This window comes from Mesoplodon mirus (assembly GCF_964341445.2).
Source record: "Mesoplodon mirus genome assembly, chromosome: 5".
NCBI classification, from domain to species: domain Eukaryota; kingdom Metazoa; phylum Chordata; class Mammalia; order Artiodactyla; family Ziphiidae; genus Mesoplodon; species Mesoplodon mirus.
The window spans coordinates 60,168,236-60,185,321 of record NC_138980.1 but is presented as its reverse complement, the minus strand read 5'-3'; the positions used below and the strand labels follow the sequence as shown (position 1 = coordinate 60,185,321).

The 17,086-nt window shown below is 47.3% G+C and overlaps 1 protein-coding gene across 2 annotated transcripts in view; it reads right to left on the bottom strand.

The window, feature by feature from the left end:
* Positions 1-17,086, bottom strand: part of DPYSL3 (dihydropyrimidinase like 3) — a 115,902-nt gene that overhangs the window by 16,808 nt on the left and 82,008 nt on the right. For both annotated transcript variants that reach the window (XM_082623989.1, XM_082623990.1), the window contains exons 3-8: positions 16,697-16,881; positions 14,064-14,228; positions 11,731-11,792; positions 10,746-10,826; positions 6,488-6,556; positions 1,630-1,750 (exon numbers count right to left, since the gene is read on the bottom strand). In XM_082623989.1, coding sequence (XP_082480115.1) covers positions 1,630-1,750; positions 6,488-6,556; positions 10,746-10,826; positions 11,731-11,792; positions 14,064-14,228; positions 16,697-16,881 — 683 coding nt within the window. The remainder of the gene's footprint in view (positions 1-1,629; positions 1,751-6,487; positions 6,557-10,745; positions 10,827-11,730; positions 11,793-14,063; positions 14,229-16,696; positions 16,882-17,086) is intronic.

Here is a 17,086-nt window from a genome sequence, read left to right as displayed (position 1 = left end):
TAAAATAAGACCCAGCATATAATTGAAACACACTGTCTTTGAAGCCCCCAGGTCATCCGAGAATGGGTCCCAAGCAGGATGTGGCCATCAGCAGGAGGCATGACAGGGTGCGGATAGTAGGTTGCCATGGGGAGAGGAATGGAGGTGTCCCCGTGCACTTTTCTTTTCCTTTTTCCCTTCTCCAAGGATGGGTAAGCAGCATTGGGCTTCTTTCCTGGTTCTGTCCTGATGACTCATACCCAGTGAAGCAGCCGGGCCATATCACATGGAGACACTTAAAAGCCGAGCGAGAAAACAGCAGGCTTCCCGTGAGCAGGGTAAGGCAGGTGGTGCCCCAGAATCTGCCAGCTAGAAGGGCTGGCGGGGCAATGAGGGAGATTCCCCTCCCGTAAGAAAAGGGTCCCGTTTGCCAGAAGGCCAGGCAGCCAAATGCTTGGCCATCAGGCAGCTGGGACTATTTTTAGCCGCCCCCATCACTCACACGCAGAGTTTTACAGACCAGTTCTGGGTTTGGTAGATGAATCATTCAGCTTGGTCCCATGGGCACATGGCAGTCACAATCATACAGCCAGGCCTAGGAAATCCTCCCTCCCAACCAAACACAGAGCCCTACGGCTCCCGTGTCTCAACCACACTCTGTTCACAAGGGAGCCCATTAGTGTGTCACTGAGGACAAGAAGGGAAAGCAGGAAAGCAAGTTTTGAAATGAGGGTAAACTTGAGCTTAGCACGAGGTGAGCAAAGGAAGCCGAGTTAACAGCCATGGAGAAAAGCAGCAGCAGTCAGAAGGCCATGGGGACAGAGCTGGGTCATGAAGGCCACACCGCTGGATGTCCTTTGGAGACCCATTCAACGCCTTCTCTGAAATAACCTGTGCTACCCTCAGTGGCTCAGGGGGTGAGACCTCCTCCCTGTACTCTGCCCTCAACACTGGCCAATCAATTATACCATCTCCAGAGCAGATATTGGTTCAGAGATGAGCCCACGACCTAAGCCAAGGCAATGGCAGTATTCCTGGGGACTTTCGCTTGAGCTATTGGAAAAGATGTTCATCATGCCCCCACCAAGTGTGGAGGACAAGAGCAGCTCTTAGTATTTATTCTTGTCATTGTTCATACTGAAAAGAGAGGAAAGCAGAGTCCAGAAAGGAATAACAGTGATAGAGCCCTAATATCAGTGTTTAAACCCCTTGATCCAGCCATGCCTGAAACACCCTCAACCAATAATTTACTTGTTTAAGTCCATTTGAGTAGGGTCTTTGACTGCTGCACCAAATATAACCTTCATTAATATGTCCATTTATAAAGTTCAGATAACATGAACTGACAGTGAAAGATCACAGGGAGGAAAAGAGATGCACTAATTCTCCAAAGAACTGATTCAAGCTGTGTCATCTCGGGCAGACCACTTACCCTTCCTGAGCCTCAATTTACTCATCTGCCAAGTAGAAGACATCCTGGGATCCTGCCATCCACACAGGATGCAGAAAGGATCCAATGGGCTAACAAGGATGAGGGGCTTCCCTGAGAGCAAGGCAATGAGCAAAATAGGCACCATTTATACAGGACAGCCAAGGGAAAGGAGCCACATGGCTTGTTAGGGGCTCTGAGATCTTCGAAACACAAATCACCTTTTTTCCTGGCTTGCGAGATGAGGTCAGCTGCGCTCTTGCTCATGACCTTCGTGACGTAGAGAGGACAGTTGGTTTGGCTGGCGATGGTGATGGCACGGAACACAGCCTCAGCTTCCAGCTGCAAAAAAAAAGTCCCCGGGAGTCAAGGGGAGCATGAACCTCTCAGAGTGCCACTCCCCTGTCTCTACAAACTGAGAATGCAGTGCTGGACAGAGGTTAAAAGCCTAGAAGATCTGCAGTTAGACACCCTGGACCCAAACCTCAGAACTACAGCTTCCCAGCTGTGTTGCTTTACTGGGCTTCTCAAAAGTGGAGATCAGCCCAGAGATAAACCCACCCGCCTATGGTCAACTAATCTACAACAAAGGAGACAAGGATATACAATGGAGAAAAGACAGTCTCGTCAATAAGTGGTGCTGGGAAAACTGGACAGCTCCATGTAAAAGAATGAAATTAGAACACTCCCTAACACCATACACAAAAATAAACTCAAAATGGATTAAAGACCTAAATGTAAGGCTGGACACTACAAAACTTTTAGAGGAAAACATAGGCAGAACACACTTTGACATTAATCGCAGCAATATCTTTTTTGATCCACCTCCTAGAGTAATGAAAATTTAAAAAAATATATAAAAATGGGACCTAATTAAACTTAAAAGCTTCTGCACAGCAAAGGAAACCATAAACAAATCGAAATGACAACCCACAGAAAGGGAGAAAATACTTGCAAATGAAGTGACTGACAAGGGATCTCCAAAATATACAAACAGCTCATGCAGCTCTATGTCAAAAAAACAAACAACCCAATCAAAAATGAGCAGAAGACCTAAATAGATATTCTCCAAAGAAGACACAGAGATGGCTAACAGACACATGAAAAGATGCTCAACATCAGTAATTATCAGAGAAATGCAAATCAAAACTACAATGAGGTATCACCTCACACTGGTGAGAACAGCCATCATCAGAAAACCTACAAACAATAAATGCTGGAGAGGGTGTGGAGAAAAGGGAACCCTTCTTACTGTTGGTGGGAATGTAAATTGATATAGCCACTATGGAGAACAGTATGGAGGTTCCTTAAAAAACTAAAAATAGGGCCTCCCTGGTGGTGCAGTGGTTGAGAGTCCGCCTGCCGATGCAGGGGATACGGGTTCGTGCCCCGGTCTGGGAGGATCCCATATGCCGCGGAGCGGCTGGGCCCGTGAGCCATGGCCGCTGAGCCTGCGCATCCGGAGCCTGTGCTCCGCAACGGGAGAGGCCACAACAGTGAGAGGCCCGCGTACGGAAAAAAAAACAAACAAACAAACAAAAAAAAACAACTAAAAATAGAGTTACCATATGATCCAGCAATTCCACTCCTGGGCATATATCCAGAGAAAACCATAATTCAAAAAGATACATGCACCCCAATGTTCACTGCAGCACTATTCACAACAGCCAGGACACGGAACCAACCTAAATGTCCATCGATGGATGAATGGAAAACGAAGATGTGGTGTATACACACACACACACACACACACACACACTCTGGAATATCACTCAGCCATAAAAAAGAACGAAATAATGCCATTTGTACCAACAAGGACGGACCTAGAGATTATCATGGACCTAGAAATTATCATAAGTAAAGTAAGTCAGAGAGAGAAAACATCATATGATATCACTTAAATGTGGAATCTAATAAAATGGTACAAATGAACTTATTTTAAAAACAGAAATAGAGTCACAGACATAGAAAACAAATTTATGGTTACCAGGGGTGGGGGAAAGGGGAGGGTAAATTGAGAGATTGGTATTGACATATATACACTATTATATATAAAATAGATAACTAATAAGGACCTACTGTACAGCACAGGGAACTCTACTCGATACTCTGTAATGAAAGCAACTATACGCCAATAAAAATTAAAAATTAAAAAAAAGAAGTGGAGATAGGGAGGGTGTAGCAGGGGATGGTGGGGTGAGAGCAGTGTCTGGCCAGAGCGGGCACTGCATCAGCGTAGCTAGAGTTTTCCCTTGGCCTATTCTCTCCTCTCCCTGTGATTATCACAAAGGCCACATGTGATGGAAGTCTTTGCTCCCCTATCTGCCCAGGGCAGAATCTCTGGCAAAACACAATCCCAACACCAGTGTGTATAAATAACCAGTGAAGGCAACTAGGCATTAAGTCCTTTCCTGCAGCAACGGGTGGTCAGCGATGGGTTCGTTCCCACAGGCATTTCTTACACTAATAATTCCCAGGCTTCTCAACACAAAGATTTCTTTTATCACTGATTTCCTCCAGCCCACCCTAATGTAGAATTCATGTTTTCAAATACACTAACCAACCCAGTTGAATTTAATGAGTAAGAAATAATAAATCTTCCCTTATTTTATTAACAAAGCAGGATCTTAGAACTCAGCCTCTCTCATGAGCTGGACCTGTGTTCTGGTTCTACCACTTAGAAGCCAGTTGATCTCAGGGATGTTACACAACTTCCCAAAGACTCAGTTTCCTGGTCCATAAAGCGGGGATAATAATAGGACCTGACACACAGGGCTGTTCAGAGAATTAACAGAGTTCATCCTTGTAAGGCAATTAGCTCAATCCTGGAACAAGGCAAGTGTTCCTTGAAGGCTGGCTATTGGTTGCATTGCTGATGACGGCTTCTGACCAGTGGGAGAGCCTGCGTTACTACCCAAAGCCCGAATTAGTCCCATTCAGCCCAATGCAGACACGCTGGCGTTTTTCCTTTCAATCAGCAACAGCTCCTTTTTGGATGGATATGACCCTCTGGTTAGCCATGCAACCCAACACTTTAAAAAATATCAAAAATAGCTTGCAGATACATGCCTAATGTTTGTATAGCGCAAACCAGTCACTGCCCTTGGTGGGTGTGACTTAGGAGGAAGACTCTAAGAACTTGGCTGGTCCAGCTAGCATCCCCCAAGCTGTACTTTGTTCTCTTGGTGAGATCAAGATCCTGGAGCCCCAAGCACAGGTGAATCTGGCCACGTTCCTGAAGCACCCAGACGTCAGAGTGGCTGTCTCCGAGCCTCGGCTTGAGCTCTCTGGACAGCATTACTCCAGATGCTATGTAGATGCGCTTTGAACGGAAGAGGGGCTGCCCCTCCTGCGCCCTCCTTCTTCGTGCCTGTGCTGACCACTCCAGCTCCTCCACGACTGCAGTCCCAGCCCCTTTGATCTCATCCCCCCTCTCCAAGCACCGCAGGGTTTTCAGCACCTTGAAAATATGACTATCTTTGGAAGGTTACATCACCCTCCAACTTCACCCAAAAGGGCTTCCAGTGTTGTCGAGATCTGCAGCTGAGAGGCTTTTTACTAAAAAGGAGATGGGAACATGGAGGAGAGTGGGGGGGCGGGGGGGTTTGGAAAAACAAACCAAGGAACAAAAATAGACTCTGCTCAGAAATCCCCTGGCTGCTGCTGCAGAAATCGATCTTGCCAGGACTTCTCCACAGTGAACAGCATTGGAGAAAAGTTTCACAAACAGTGCTGATCAGCCTGGCCTACTCACACAGGGTAAACAATTTTCCAGTCCTTCAAACGTGATGGCCAGCTTAATGGCTTAATCTCTCTGAGCTCCTGCTTCTTTATGTAACGATAATACCCAGACTGGGGCAAGGATAACCGTTATCTCCATTAAATGCAATGAGCATAGTACTGGGTATAGGCAAATACTCCAAAGAAGGGACCTGGTATTAAGGAGACCGACTTTTCCAGAGGGCTGTGACTGTAACCTTGATCACACAATTATAAATTATTTCAACTGGCAACAAAAATATCCTTAAACACAATGGAGCTTCTAGGGTGCTAATAATGCTCTGTTTCTCCAACTGGGTGCTAGTTACACAAGTGTGTTCAGTTTGGGAAAATCCATTCCTTTATGATAGGAACAGTTTTCTCTATGTGTGCTACGTTTTCTTTTTTAAAAAGATCCTAACAGAGATGGCCAACGGGAATACTGTGATTTCTGGTTCTGGCTCCTTCTTCTACCTGTTGGAGCTTGGGATGATACAACAGGAAAGGATTTGCTTTGTTGACATGGAGGGCCTGGAATTTGCTGCAGGTGCCAGACCCAGGCTGATCTCCCAAAGCCAATGTGCTCTCGGCCATATGGGCAGCCCATTCCCAGCTCTGGGCCTGTGCCAGCAGCTGAAGTTGCTGACAGCCCAGAGACGTGGAATCAGCCACTAGTTACCATTCGCTGGCTCTTTAGCTCCTAAGCACTGATGCTAATCAGCATTCATCTTACACGTGGGAAAAACATACCTGGATGTCCTCATCACCATACACAAATCAATAGATATAATGTCTACGGCAAACCCATTCGGCCCCCTGTCGACATGGCTGGTATTGTGCAGGACTCATAATATGGAATAAAGGAATAGTGGAAACGTCTGAGATTCACATGATTAAGAAAGGATTTAGATGTTTACCAGTCCTACTGAGTAACTGTGCAACGCCCTCCGACTTGTATTGTCTTTAGAGAGATTAGGGGCCAGAAGTAAACACTCCCTCCTTTCCACTCCTTTCTAATCTCCTCAGGGGCCTTGAGTTGGGTCAGTCAGATGTGGTCTTTGGAAGAAATGTTCCAGTTTCTGTCTGGTATTCACAGAGTCCCACCACCTTTCAGAGATGTTTGTTCACATACCTTATGTGTGTGTGCCAACAGAGGGGGAGCTGAACGCAAACACTACAATGTAAAATGGGCAGCAGGCCATAAACCAGGCTGCTGCGATGACGAGTCTCCCTGAAGATGAGGCTAAAAAAAAAGAGCCTCCATTGCTACTGCTTCTCTCCCTCCACCCCTCCCCCCTACCACATCCTCCTGAAAATTACCTCCTCTGGTCTGCTCAGTACATGGCCTTCTGGGCCTGTTATCCCCATTTCCAACATCCGGGTTTGCTCCTAGAATGAGAAAAGAATAGAGAAGAGTTTTTATATGAGCTCAACCAAGGTTTGAAAAAGTTAGGCTGGTATATTCTAATCTAAAGATGTGTTCAAGGGGAAAAAAAGAATCAAATGGGGATGTTGAACAAATTTGTTAATTCTATATCTGGAATTGCAAAACAGGGTAGTCTTAAATAAAAGAAGAAAAGAGCCTTTAAGGGTGGCTTTTTTTTTTTTTTTTTTTTTTCGCGGTACGCGGGCCTCTCACTGTTGTGGCCTCTCCCGTTGCGGAGCACAGGCTCCGGACGCGCAGGCTCAGCGGCCATGGCTCACGGGCCCAGCCGCTCCGCGGCATGTGGGATCTTCCTGGACCGGGGCACGAACCCGTGTCCCCTGCATCGGCAGGCGGACTCTCAACCACTGCGCCACCAGGGAAGCCCAAGGGTGGCTTTTTTTATTAAAAGGACAACAGTCTGTCAAAGTATCAAGTTTTTTCTCCATTACACGTACAAAGTCGCACCAGCTCACTTATTCTTCATTTCTTTCAGATGCAGACAACTCTGAAAGGACACTGGCTTAACTCATTTGTTTATTCATTCATGCATTTTGAAACCCATTCATTCAACAAAATGTATTGAGTACCTGCTCCGGGAGAGGCTCCAGGTTAAGTACTTGAATTAACTTCACGGAGCTTACAGTTTCCTGCTCTGTTTCTCAAAGTCTGCTCCATCCACCACCCGCATCAGAATCTGCTGAGTTGCTTTTGTAAAAGTGCAGATGTCTAGCTTTACCCAGGTCTACCAAATCAGAATATATGAGATAAATTCTAGGATTCTGTATTTTAATAAGCCCCTCGGGCTTTCTCATGCTTTAAATGTTCGGCTATAATAAGCAGATTCAGAATTTCACCAGACAAAATCATGCCTCTAAACAGCATTATCTGACTTAGCCTTTTGGTCAAATTCTATTTACCTAGGCTGTGGATGTGGCAGAGCTCTCTACCCCTCATAGCTGATGGCTAACTTCCTCAGACCCGGCCAGCTTTCTGGAAGCAGGAGGCTGGGCTAATCGGAACTGGCACAAATCCTCAGCAGCAGATCTGCAGTTTTGCAGGCATTCACGCTCAAGCACTGAGGCCAGTTCCTAGGAACCTCACGCTGGTGACACAGGAGATGAAGGAGGGAGTGAGCTGAAGGAGGCTTTGTCTCACCTGGAAACTATGAGATGCTTAAAAAGGAAGGGATCCCTTCGCCCTGGAAAAGAAGAACTGTTCTTTTGTTGGTTTTTTTTTTATTCACGTACATTTTTTAAAGAGGAGGAGGAAGGAAGATGCATATGCTATCAGCAGCCACGAGAAGTAAAATGGTCACTGCCTCTAGCTCAACAGAACTGGACCAAAGGTCAGACAGAGGCTGATACTTCCAGCAAAGTACCTCCACTTTTCATTCTTCCTGTTCCATGTATCAAAGCTTAGATTAAATACAATTTCTTCCAAACTCTGGTGACTTTTGACTCTGAACTGCCTCATGAAGTCACACAAGGGTTGAGGTGTCCAACTAAAGCATCTTCCATCTTACAAGACACTCTCCTTCCTATCTGGTCCAAAAGTCCTGGGACAACGCACAGGATGAAACTCGCTCGAACAATGGTCTCCGAGCACATTCCAATCACCAGGGCAACTTTTCCATAATACACCTGACTGAGCTCTCCTATGACCTCCCGAATCTGGATCTCCGGAACTCGGAGAATCCCAGGGATCGTTCCTTAAGCTCCACGGGTGATTCTAGTGCACTGCTCACGTTGGGATGGCCTATTCGCAAAGCCACAGTGTCCCTATAGCTGGAAGGTTAAGAATAACATGTAAAGACCCATGGATGCCACCTGACATGGGTGGGGGAGGTGTGGGCACCTAGAGGCACCGATCGCTGCTGTAATTATGTCACAGTTTTCGTTGCTCCATGAGGAAAGGGACCCTGTCTTTTTCACCTTCCCCCTCCAAGGTTTGGCACATAGTAGGCACTCAGTAGATATTTGTTGGATGAAGGGCTAAAGACGCTGTACTCTCCGACTGCCCTGCCAGCTTGAAACTTTTGAAAATGTCCCTTGTTGGTACCCTTAGAAAATATTTCTTCTTGCTCTTAAGTCACTTTGCATAAAGTGTAGCAAAAACTCCGAGTATAGCAGCTGCCTTCATTTAAACAATGTGATAAGATCTTTCAGCTTGAGCTGAATTTAATAAACACATACACGAAACTCATCCAAATGGAAAAACGCCCTTATTCTTTTCCTGACCGGGAACAGATCTTCCCAAGGTGGGGCGGAGGCGGGGAGGCGGTGTGGAAGCAGACACACTTCTGTGCTAAGAAGCCTCAAAAGGAAGCTGGAAAGGGGCTGTGAGTCGGAGCCCGTCTGCCTCCACAGAGGCTAGGATGAAGACGCAGGGAGTCTGATTGCTAGGGCATCTGGAGGGAGGGCTGGGGCGTCTGGCTGCTGCACTGAAAGCTTGAGAATGGGGAGGAGAGACAGCTCCACCACCACCAGGATGCCTCCCATGGGAGCAAGGCATCTGGAGCCTCTTCGGAAAATGACTTCATTATCTGGGTGTGCGGGGGATGTGGGAGAAGGCTGTCAGGGGCCTGACTAATTAACCTCCTCGGTCATAAGGGAGTGGAAACTGCACACTTAACTCACCTCCTCCGCTAGAGAGACAGCCCTCAGAGTCTGAAATCCTAACAGCTGGAGCCTGCACAGCCGGGGCGTTGCCTCTCCGGGAGCCTGCGGCTGGACTGGTGGAGGAGGACCCTTCTCCACTATCTCTGGGTAAAGATGCCCACTGAGGTACATCCCGTGAGAAGCTAAGATTGTGTTCTCCCAGTTGCTGGCTGTGATCCCTGGGCCAGTGACCTCATCCTTCAGAGCCTCAGTGTTCTCATGTATAAAATAGGGAGGGGCTTCCCGGGTGGCGCAGTGGTTGAGAGTCCGCCTGCCGATGCAGGGGACAGGTTCGTGCCCCGGTCGGGGAAGATCCCACATGCCGCGGAGCCGCTGAGCCTGCGCGTCCGGAGCCTGTGCTCCGCAACGGGAGAGGCCACAACAGTGAGAGGCCCGTGTACCGCAAAAACAAAAAACAAAAAACAAAAAACAGGGAGGAGGGTGGGCGCCATCTTGAAAGGCTTGGGCGAAGATTAAATGGGAACGTACGAGAGCCCTGACTAGGGCCTGGCACATGGTGGGAAGCGCTCCCCAGGTGGGACCTGCTGTTGTTAGAAGCTGACGGGTCTGAGGTGAGGGTCAGTCTCAACGTGTTCCCACACCCCTGCCGACCACATTCGCCACGTCCTGGACAACTTCTAAAGCACAGCCCGAGTACTCGAGAGCTCTGGAATGCATCTGTTTCGGCTCCCCGCTATAGCCTAGTGCCTGGCACAAAGCACTCAGGAAATACTCTTAAAAGAATGAATAATGGTTTCTTGCTGTTAATGTTATCAAACGGACTAAGAGCGCTGACACTGTTTGCTGGCTGCCGCCTCCTAGCGGAAGCCAATCCGGAACGCTTCTGAGATCAACAAAACCCTGGCGGAGACACATCTGTGCATCTAGCCCATTAAGCAACCCAGGAGATGGAGAGAGAAGTGCTGTCTGCTTCCTTACAAATGATCAATTTGGGCCTTGGGGCCCTTGCTTTCATCACTCTTTCCTCAGGTTTCTCAATATGATTTCTAGGAAATCAGTGGGATGTCTGACCCCCACAAGACCTGAATTCTTTATTATCTAAGGCCGTGAGTTCCGCAGTCCTGGATCAGATTTCCAGCTTCTGAAAAATGCTGTCTTAGAGTTTTTCTTTAGGACTGAGCATGACGCGTACCTTGGACTCATTTTCAAAACAGAATCAGCAATGCTCTCCCACTAAATGGCCCAATTTGAAAACCTCCTCTGCCAGGATGCCTTTTCTGATTCCCCAGAATGGCCAGACGGCTCCCTGCTTTCCAGCATCTTCTGCTTTCTCCCTCGCTTGTCTATTTGCCCTCATAATTCCTCCTCCTAGACTGTGAGGTCCTTGAGGGCAGGTTCTGTTCTTAGCAGAGTACTCATGAGGGTGCCTGGCACATATTGAGAGCTCTGGCAACACTGAAGAAATGAGAAAATAAATGGGAGGCAGACCCTAGCCCAAGCAGGAAGTGTACTGCAGGGAGCTGCACTGTGTTACCTGGGCAATGATATCCCCATTCTCAGCGTGCACCTGAGCGATGGCTCCCAGCTCTCCCAGACAGGTGAAGATCTCATACAGCTGAAACAGAAATGAGTCTTTGTCACGTTCACAAGACCCAATGCTTTTAGCAATCTCATGCAAGGGCCAACGACTAGGGCCAGAGCTAAAATAAATGGGATGAACTAGAGGAAATAAGTGACTAGGGCAGAAATACACACTAAAACATGCACAACCAAAGAGGAGCGCTAATCCAAAGGAACTCTAGGAAACTGTCTATATAAGGAACCCAGCATGTCTCCTAGGCAGATAGGGCACACATCTGAGTGATACTAACCCCCCTACTCTGCCTCCTTCACACACTTTCAATGGAATTACTTCCCACTGAACTCAGATAGAGCTTCAGAATCCTTCTTAACACTCCTGAAAGGCACTGCAACCTGGCCAGAAACTAACTCAAAAGCTGAAACCTCTATCTCTTAGACCCTGAAAGCAGACCACCCTTCATCTCCTTGCCAGGTGGTATGGGAATTCATTTTCTGTATTTCTTCTGAGAAGCTGAGATTTGTCTAAAACAAGCACACCCCATGCATTTCGGAGAGAGAGAGTCAGAGGCAAGCTGGTATGATTACCCCAAAGAGCAGACAGCCCTCCTTAATCCCACAGGGCTGAGCGCTTACACTTCCCCTGAGTTCCCGAGGGGTGTAGAGTTTGTTTGGTAGATGGGAGATTTAGACACGCCCTTCCTCTTGTCCTTTTGAGGAAGCTGCTGCCAGTGGAAATTTTAGCTCCGTCTGCCTTGCCCCGGGCACCCTGCCCATTACCTTATTTAAAATGTAGCGTGGATGGCGAGGACTTCAGGAAGCTCTCTTGCCCAGCAGTCTCCCACACTGACCACAGTAACTCATGTGCAAAGAGCCAAGGTCACTGGCAACCATAGGAAAGCCATCCAGAGACCCCAAACCACACAGTGATGGGTTATTACCTCTGTGTTCGATACTTGATACAAATCCTTATAAGCCATGTAAACCATGAAGGAGTTCACCCCTGCAAGAGAGGGATGAGAGGGAAGACAGGAGGAAGACAGCATTATCAGGACCCTGCTGCATCCTGTGCTCCCACTGTGACACTCCCCCGGGCCCCGAGGGCATCGCAGGCCCCTGCCCAATGCAAAGCAGATGGCGTCCCACTCTCCAAGGGCATTTTTCTATTTCCTCCTCTACCCTGTAAAATTGACGATTCCTATGACATCACAGCAGAATGGTCTCTTCTTCTGCAGCTCCTTCCTGCCTCCCGCTCCACTGTTCCCAGCCCAGAGGGCCAACAAGCCTCCACACTGCTCAAGGCAGGATACAGTGTCATGAATCACTGCAGCACACTCGCTGTGTACACACGCTAGGAGTGGCACCACGTGCTGGGTCAGCAAGCTTGGAAAACCTAACCCCTTGAGCCTCGGTTTCCTCATCTGTAAAATGGAAAAATAACACCATCCTGCTTCCTAAGGTGGTTGGAAACTTTAAAAGAGACAACACATGCAGAACTCTTAGCACCAGCACGTGGTTGATCTCCTGGGAGCGGTTTATTTTGCTCTTTGTGAGTGCCTGCTCTCCGCCAGGCCTGGGCGAGGTGTTGGGTCTGAGAGAGAACTAAGATCTAGAGCCTGTCCTAGGGGAAGTAACAGAGCTAATGCAGAGAAGTCAAGGTTCACCTTGGGCTTAAATATCTAAGTCATCAGCGTTACAAGGAAAGAGCCATTTAATTTCTCCCCCCAGATACGCTATTGATAGAGTCATTTACAGAAGTAGGGGGGACTGGGGGACAGAGAGTCATTTAGAGGAAAGGAAGGTAATTTTGTTCTCCAGCCATTAGGGCCAGCTCAGCCCACAGTACTCCAGGCCAAAAGTGGACTGTAATCTGGGGCCTTCCCTACCCAGAATGGTGCAACTCAAGGCAGTTTTTCCCAACACAACCCTTCCCACAAGCCTCTGGGTCATCCGTGGTATGACTCAGGCCCTTCGGAAGGGAAGTGGGTGTTAAAGCCGTTCACTTTTCTACCTAATTGAGATGCACTGTGAAAGGAGACACAGAAAGAAGGGAGGCAGGAGACTTCCCTGGCGGCCCAGTGGTTAGGACTCCACGCTTCCACTGCAGGGGGCTTGGGTTCGATCCCTGGTGTGGGAACTAAGATCCCGCAAGCCGCGCTGTGCGGCCAAAACAGAAAAAGGGAGGGGTTAATCTCACCCTCTGTATCAGACAGTGAGAACCGGGCAGAGCTTGTGGGGTGAGGGGGGGATGCAAAGGAGAGCTCGTCCTCTGGGAGGGCATCCCCTCCCCCGAACCCCGAGCACGCTGCCTTCCACTGCACTCCTGGCCTTTGCATCGAGACTGCTCATTGATAAAAGTATTATAAAATTCGTATAATAATAATTATAATAATATTATTAGTACTAGTATCGTAGCACTATTTTTACTATTATAACAATATTCTGCATCTTGCGGCATTTATCCTAATGCTCTGCACCAGCCTGCTTCCTTTTGCCATGGATACTGGCAGAGGCCATTCCTCATACTCCCCTAAGTCCTCCAGGGCCCCCTCGTATGTGGAGCACGTCACATGTCTGCGTGCATGTAGAGGGGGTGGTGCGTGTGTGAAATACTTGACCATCAGAACACAGAAAGAAGTAAACACAGAAGAATCTAAGTCAATGGGAACCTAAATCTTGGACTCATAGAGAGGACACAGACACACGCAGATACACACACACACACACACACGCACACGCACACACAACTTTCAGGCCCTAAGCTCCTACCTGGAGTACGAATACATCTTTGCTCCCAGAAACATCTTAGCCTTTTCCGAGGATGCTATTGTTATATAATAGTAATGGTTGGACCTTTGGAATCACAATGATAGAGGTTAAACATTCCTAATCTCATATGTACTAGCTGTATGACCTTATGTAAGACGTCAACCTCTCCTGACCTCAGTTTCTTCCTCTGTACAATGGGCAGTACTGCACGGAGGTGCAGAGCACAGGCTTTGGGTAGATCTACTGCTTACAAATTCTGTGATCTTGGGCTACTTGTTCTGAGCCTCGGGTTCTCCAACTACAGAGTAAGGATAATAATCCCTATCTCATGGGGATCCTGTACGGAATAAGTAAGATGGCATAAAGTGCCTGGTCCATAGTGGTACCCCTGTATCTGGCATTCATACTCAGGGTTCCAGGGTCCAGCAAGGAGAAGCGACTAAATGAGTGGACAGTATGGGAAGGACAGGCAAGGGGGAAGGGAGGAAGGCACCTCCGGGCTCACCTTTGTCCTTGATAAGGCTCTGTACTTCCTGCTTGACGCTGTCATTCCAGTGGGTAATGTCCACGTGTAAGGAGTAGTCACAGCAGCTCTTGCCATCGGCCCACTCCCGCCACTTCTCATAGGCCTCCGTCAGGCTGGACTCGGGCTCGGGCACCACGTGGTCAACTGAACAACAGAGGCCCCGCATGGGCGACTCATCGACACAGCCTTTGGTCCCCTCTGTACAGGTCTGCTCTTGCTCGCTTAGCTACGACAGCAAAGTCTCTATTTCTTGAGCATAGGATTAACCTTAGAAAGGGTTCCCGGGTGGTTTCAAGGTTGCTGATGATTTAGCTGTCACTTAGCTATGGGATCTTGGGCAAATTACTAGCTTCTCTAAACCTTAATTTTCTCATTCTTAAAATGGGCACCAAGTGGGGTTGGGGACAGGGGTAACACTGCCTCCCCTCTAAGTCTGTTAAGGGATTAAATGGGAAAATGCATGGAAGGTGCTTCACCTGATGCCTGGCACATAGTAGGTGCTCCATAACTATTAGCTATCAATTGATGAGCGCCTACTGTGTGCCATCATTACCAGTATTACAGGAGTCACTGCTGGTGATCAAAGTTGGACTCCCTTCTATGGGCAGAAGGAGGGGCTTTAAAGTTATGTCTGGGCACAAGAGAATGAATGCTCGTGCTTACAGCCATAGGAAAGACCTGGTATCAGTTAAGTGAACTTGACGCTTGGCCCACAGATATTATTTCCATGCAAACTTTTTGTCAAGAATATGGTTTCTTTGAGGCCAAAACCTACTCTTGCAGTACCTGCAATGGTGGATAATACTTTTAAAAAGAATAAGATTTGCACCAACAACACTGGTGAGGTTAAGGCAAAAATTAGAGTTTTTCATAGTTCCCCATGGCAGTCGAGAGAAAGTGTGAATTGGTACGACTTTCCTAAGAACAATTTTGAAATGTATATCAAAATCCATGACATTTTTCATACCTCAACAATTATTCCTCTGCCTAAGAATTATCCCTAAGGAGATAAACAGGGCTACATGCAAAATCTGGGTTCTCAAGATGTTTGCCACTATTTATATATTTATGTAAGTGAAAAACTGGGAACAAAGTCTTACAGTAGGGAAATTTGGTTAAATACATAAATTGTGATACCTTCATAAAACGGATGTCAGGAGTCCATTTAAAATTTGGTAGAATAAAAATAAATGAATGGAAAGATATACATGACATATTAATTAGTGAAAAGAGAAGGCTAAAGCACAGTATGGTTATTACAATCCTTTTTGTTAAATAGAAAAAAATATATAGCCAAACTGTGACAGTGAAGTGAGATTTATGGGGGGTTTTTCTTTTCTGCATACCTAGGGTTTTTAAATTATCTGCAAAGGACATGTACACTTCTGTCGTTCTTGTATGCTTTCCTCTCTTCTCACGTGGAGCTCCTTCCCTAATGCAGAAGCCCGAGCCTAATGCACATGTCCAGGATTCTGAACAGGTCCAGCTCCTCGGCAAGATGGCAGAAAGCCAGGCCAACATCACTCACTTCCTCAGCCTTCTAGCACAGGCAGCCTAAGTGCACTTATCGGAAAGCAAAGGCATGGAGCTATGTTACTGATGCTTGGACCCACACCAGGGCCTTCGTGGGCAGGCAGCTGCCGAGAAGTCAACTGGCTTCCTCCCTTTGGCTGAAGAAAGGCTTTGGTCTCCCAGCATTGCACCTTTTACGGCCCTGACACAATTTTCCTGGGTTCCCACACCCAACTAGCTGAAGCTGAACCCTGCTACTGCTCCCGCTGAAAGGAAGCAAAAGACAGTGCATAAGTCTACAGCTCAAGCTGTACTGAGTTCTTAAGTGGATGTATACCGTGGTGAACAGTGCTCTTGCTGACCAAGTTGGGGGCCAGGGCTGGGGCGGGAGCCAATTCACTGGGATTCCTTTGGCTTAGGAAGGAGTGCCCTGGAATGCTGCTATCTGCTCAGTAGTCCTGGCATTCAACTCCCTGGGTTTCTTTGGAATTGCAAAAGTCACCAGAAAAACAAAACAAAACAAGAGAAACAACCTCCCAGCTTGCCCAATCTTAAAGATAGGAATTGGTCAAAATACAGCACAGACCAAATAACACTAACCACCAGTGAAGCCTCCTAAGTTCTCAAGAACTGCAAGTCTCATCATCATTCTCTCTGGGATGCTTCTCAGCCCCATTCTCACTGCTCTGCCTGTACTCTCCGCCCGTGCTGCCTCAGACCCAAGTTGGAAGTCCTGAAATCGCTTTTTGCCCACGATCCACAACTTTTTAAGTCCACTTTCCACAGAGACTGGTCCAGAGATGATAAGTGCTGATTCCCCACCCATGGTATACCGGGCCCCTGCTCTAAGGCAGACAGAGAAAACAGCTGCTTTCAAGGTCATGAACCTCCTGAATCTCCTCTATGCGGTTACAGGAGCTGCCAACGTCCTCACTATAACCAGCTTTTCTCAGGTCTCATCAGGCAGAAAGTCTAAAAACTGAATTGAGGGGAAGTGTACGAGTTACCAACAGAGACCACTGCAGTTAACATGTTAGTTAGACTCACTCCCTAGGACCCCTCGCACGCTTTACACAAATGTGTAAAGTCGGGGGACTTACTGATCATGGTGGTGCCCCCCGCTAAGGCAGCCTTGGTCCCTTGGAAGAAGTCATCCACTGTGGTCATTCCCTTGTAGGGCATCTGGAAGTGAGTGTGGACATCGATGCCTCCAGGGATCACCATTTTCCCATTGGCCTCAATGGTCTTCACCCCTCCAGGGACAATCAGATTGTCTCCAATTTGCCTGGTGAGACAGGGAAACAACCAGCAATTTAAAAGAATGACTTCCAAGATAAACATAGTATTATAAGGATTTGAAATGTTGTAACTTATGTTTATCAAAGTAGTCTTTTGCAAGTGATTCACAAGTTTAGCAATCTAGAAACAAATAAAGACAGGTATCCATAACAGAAAACATTTTTTTATTACAAGACATTGAATATAGTTCC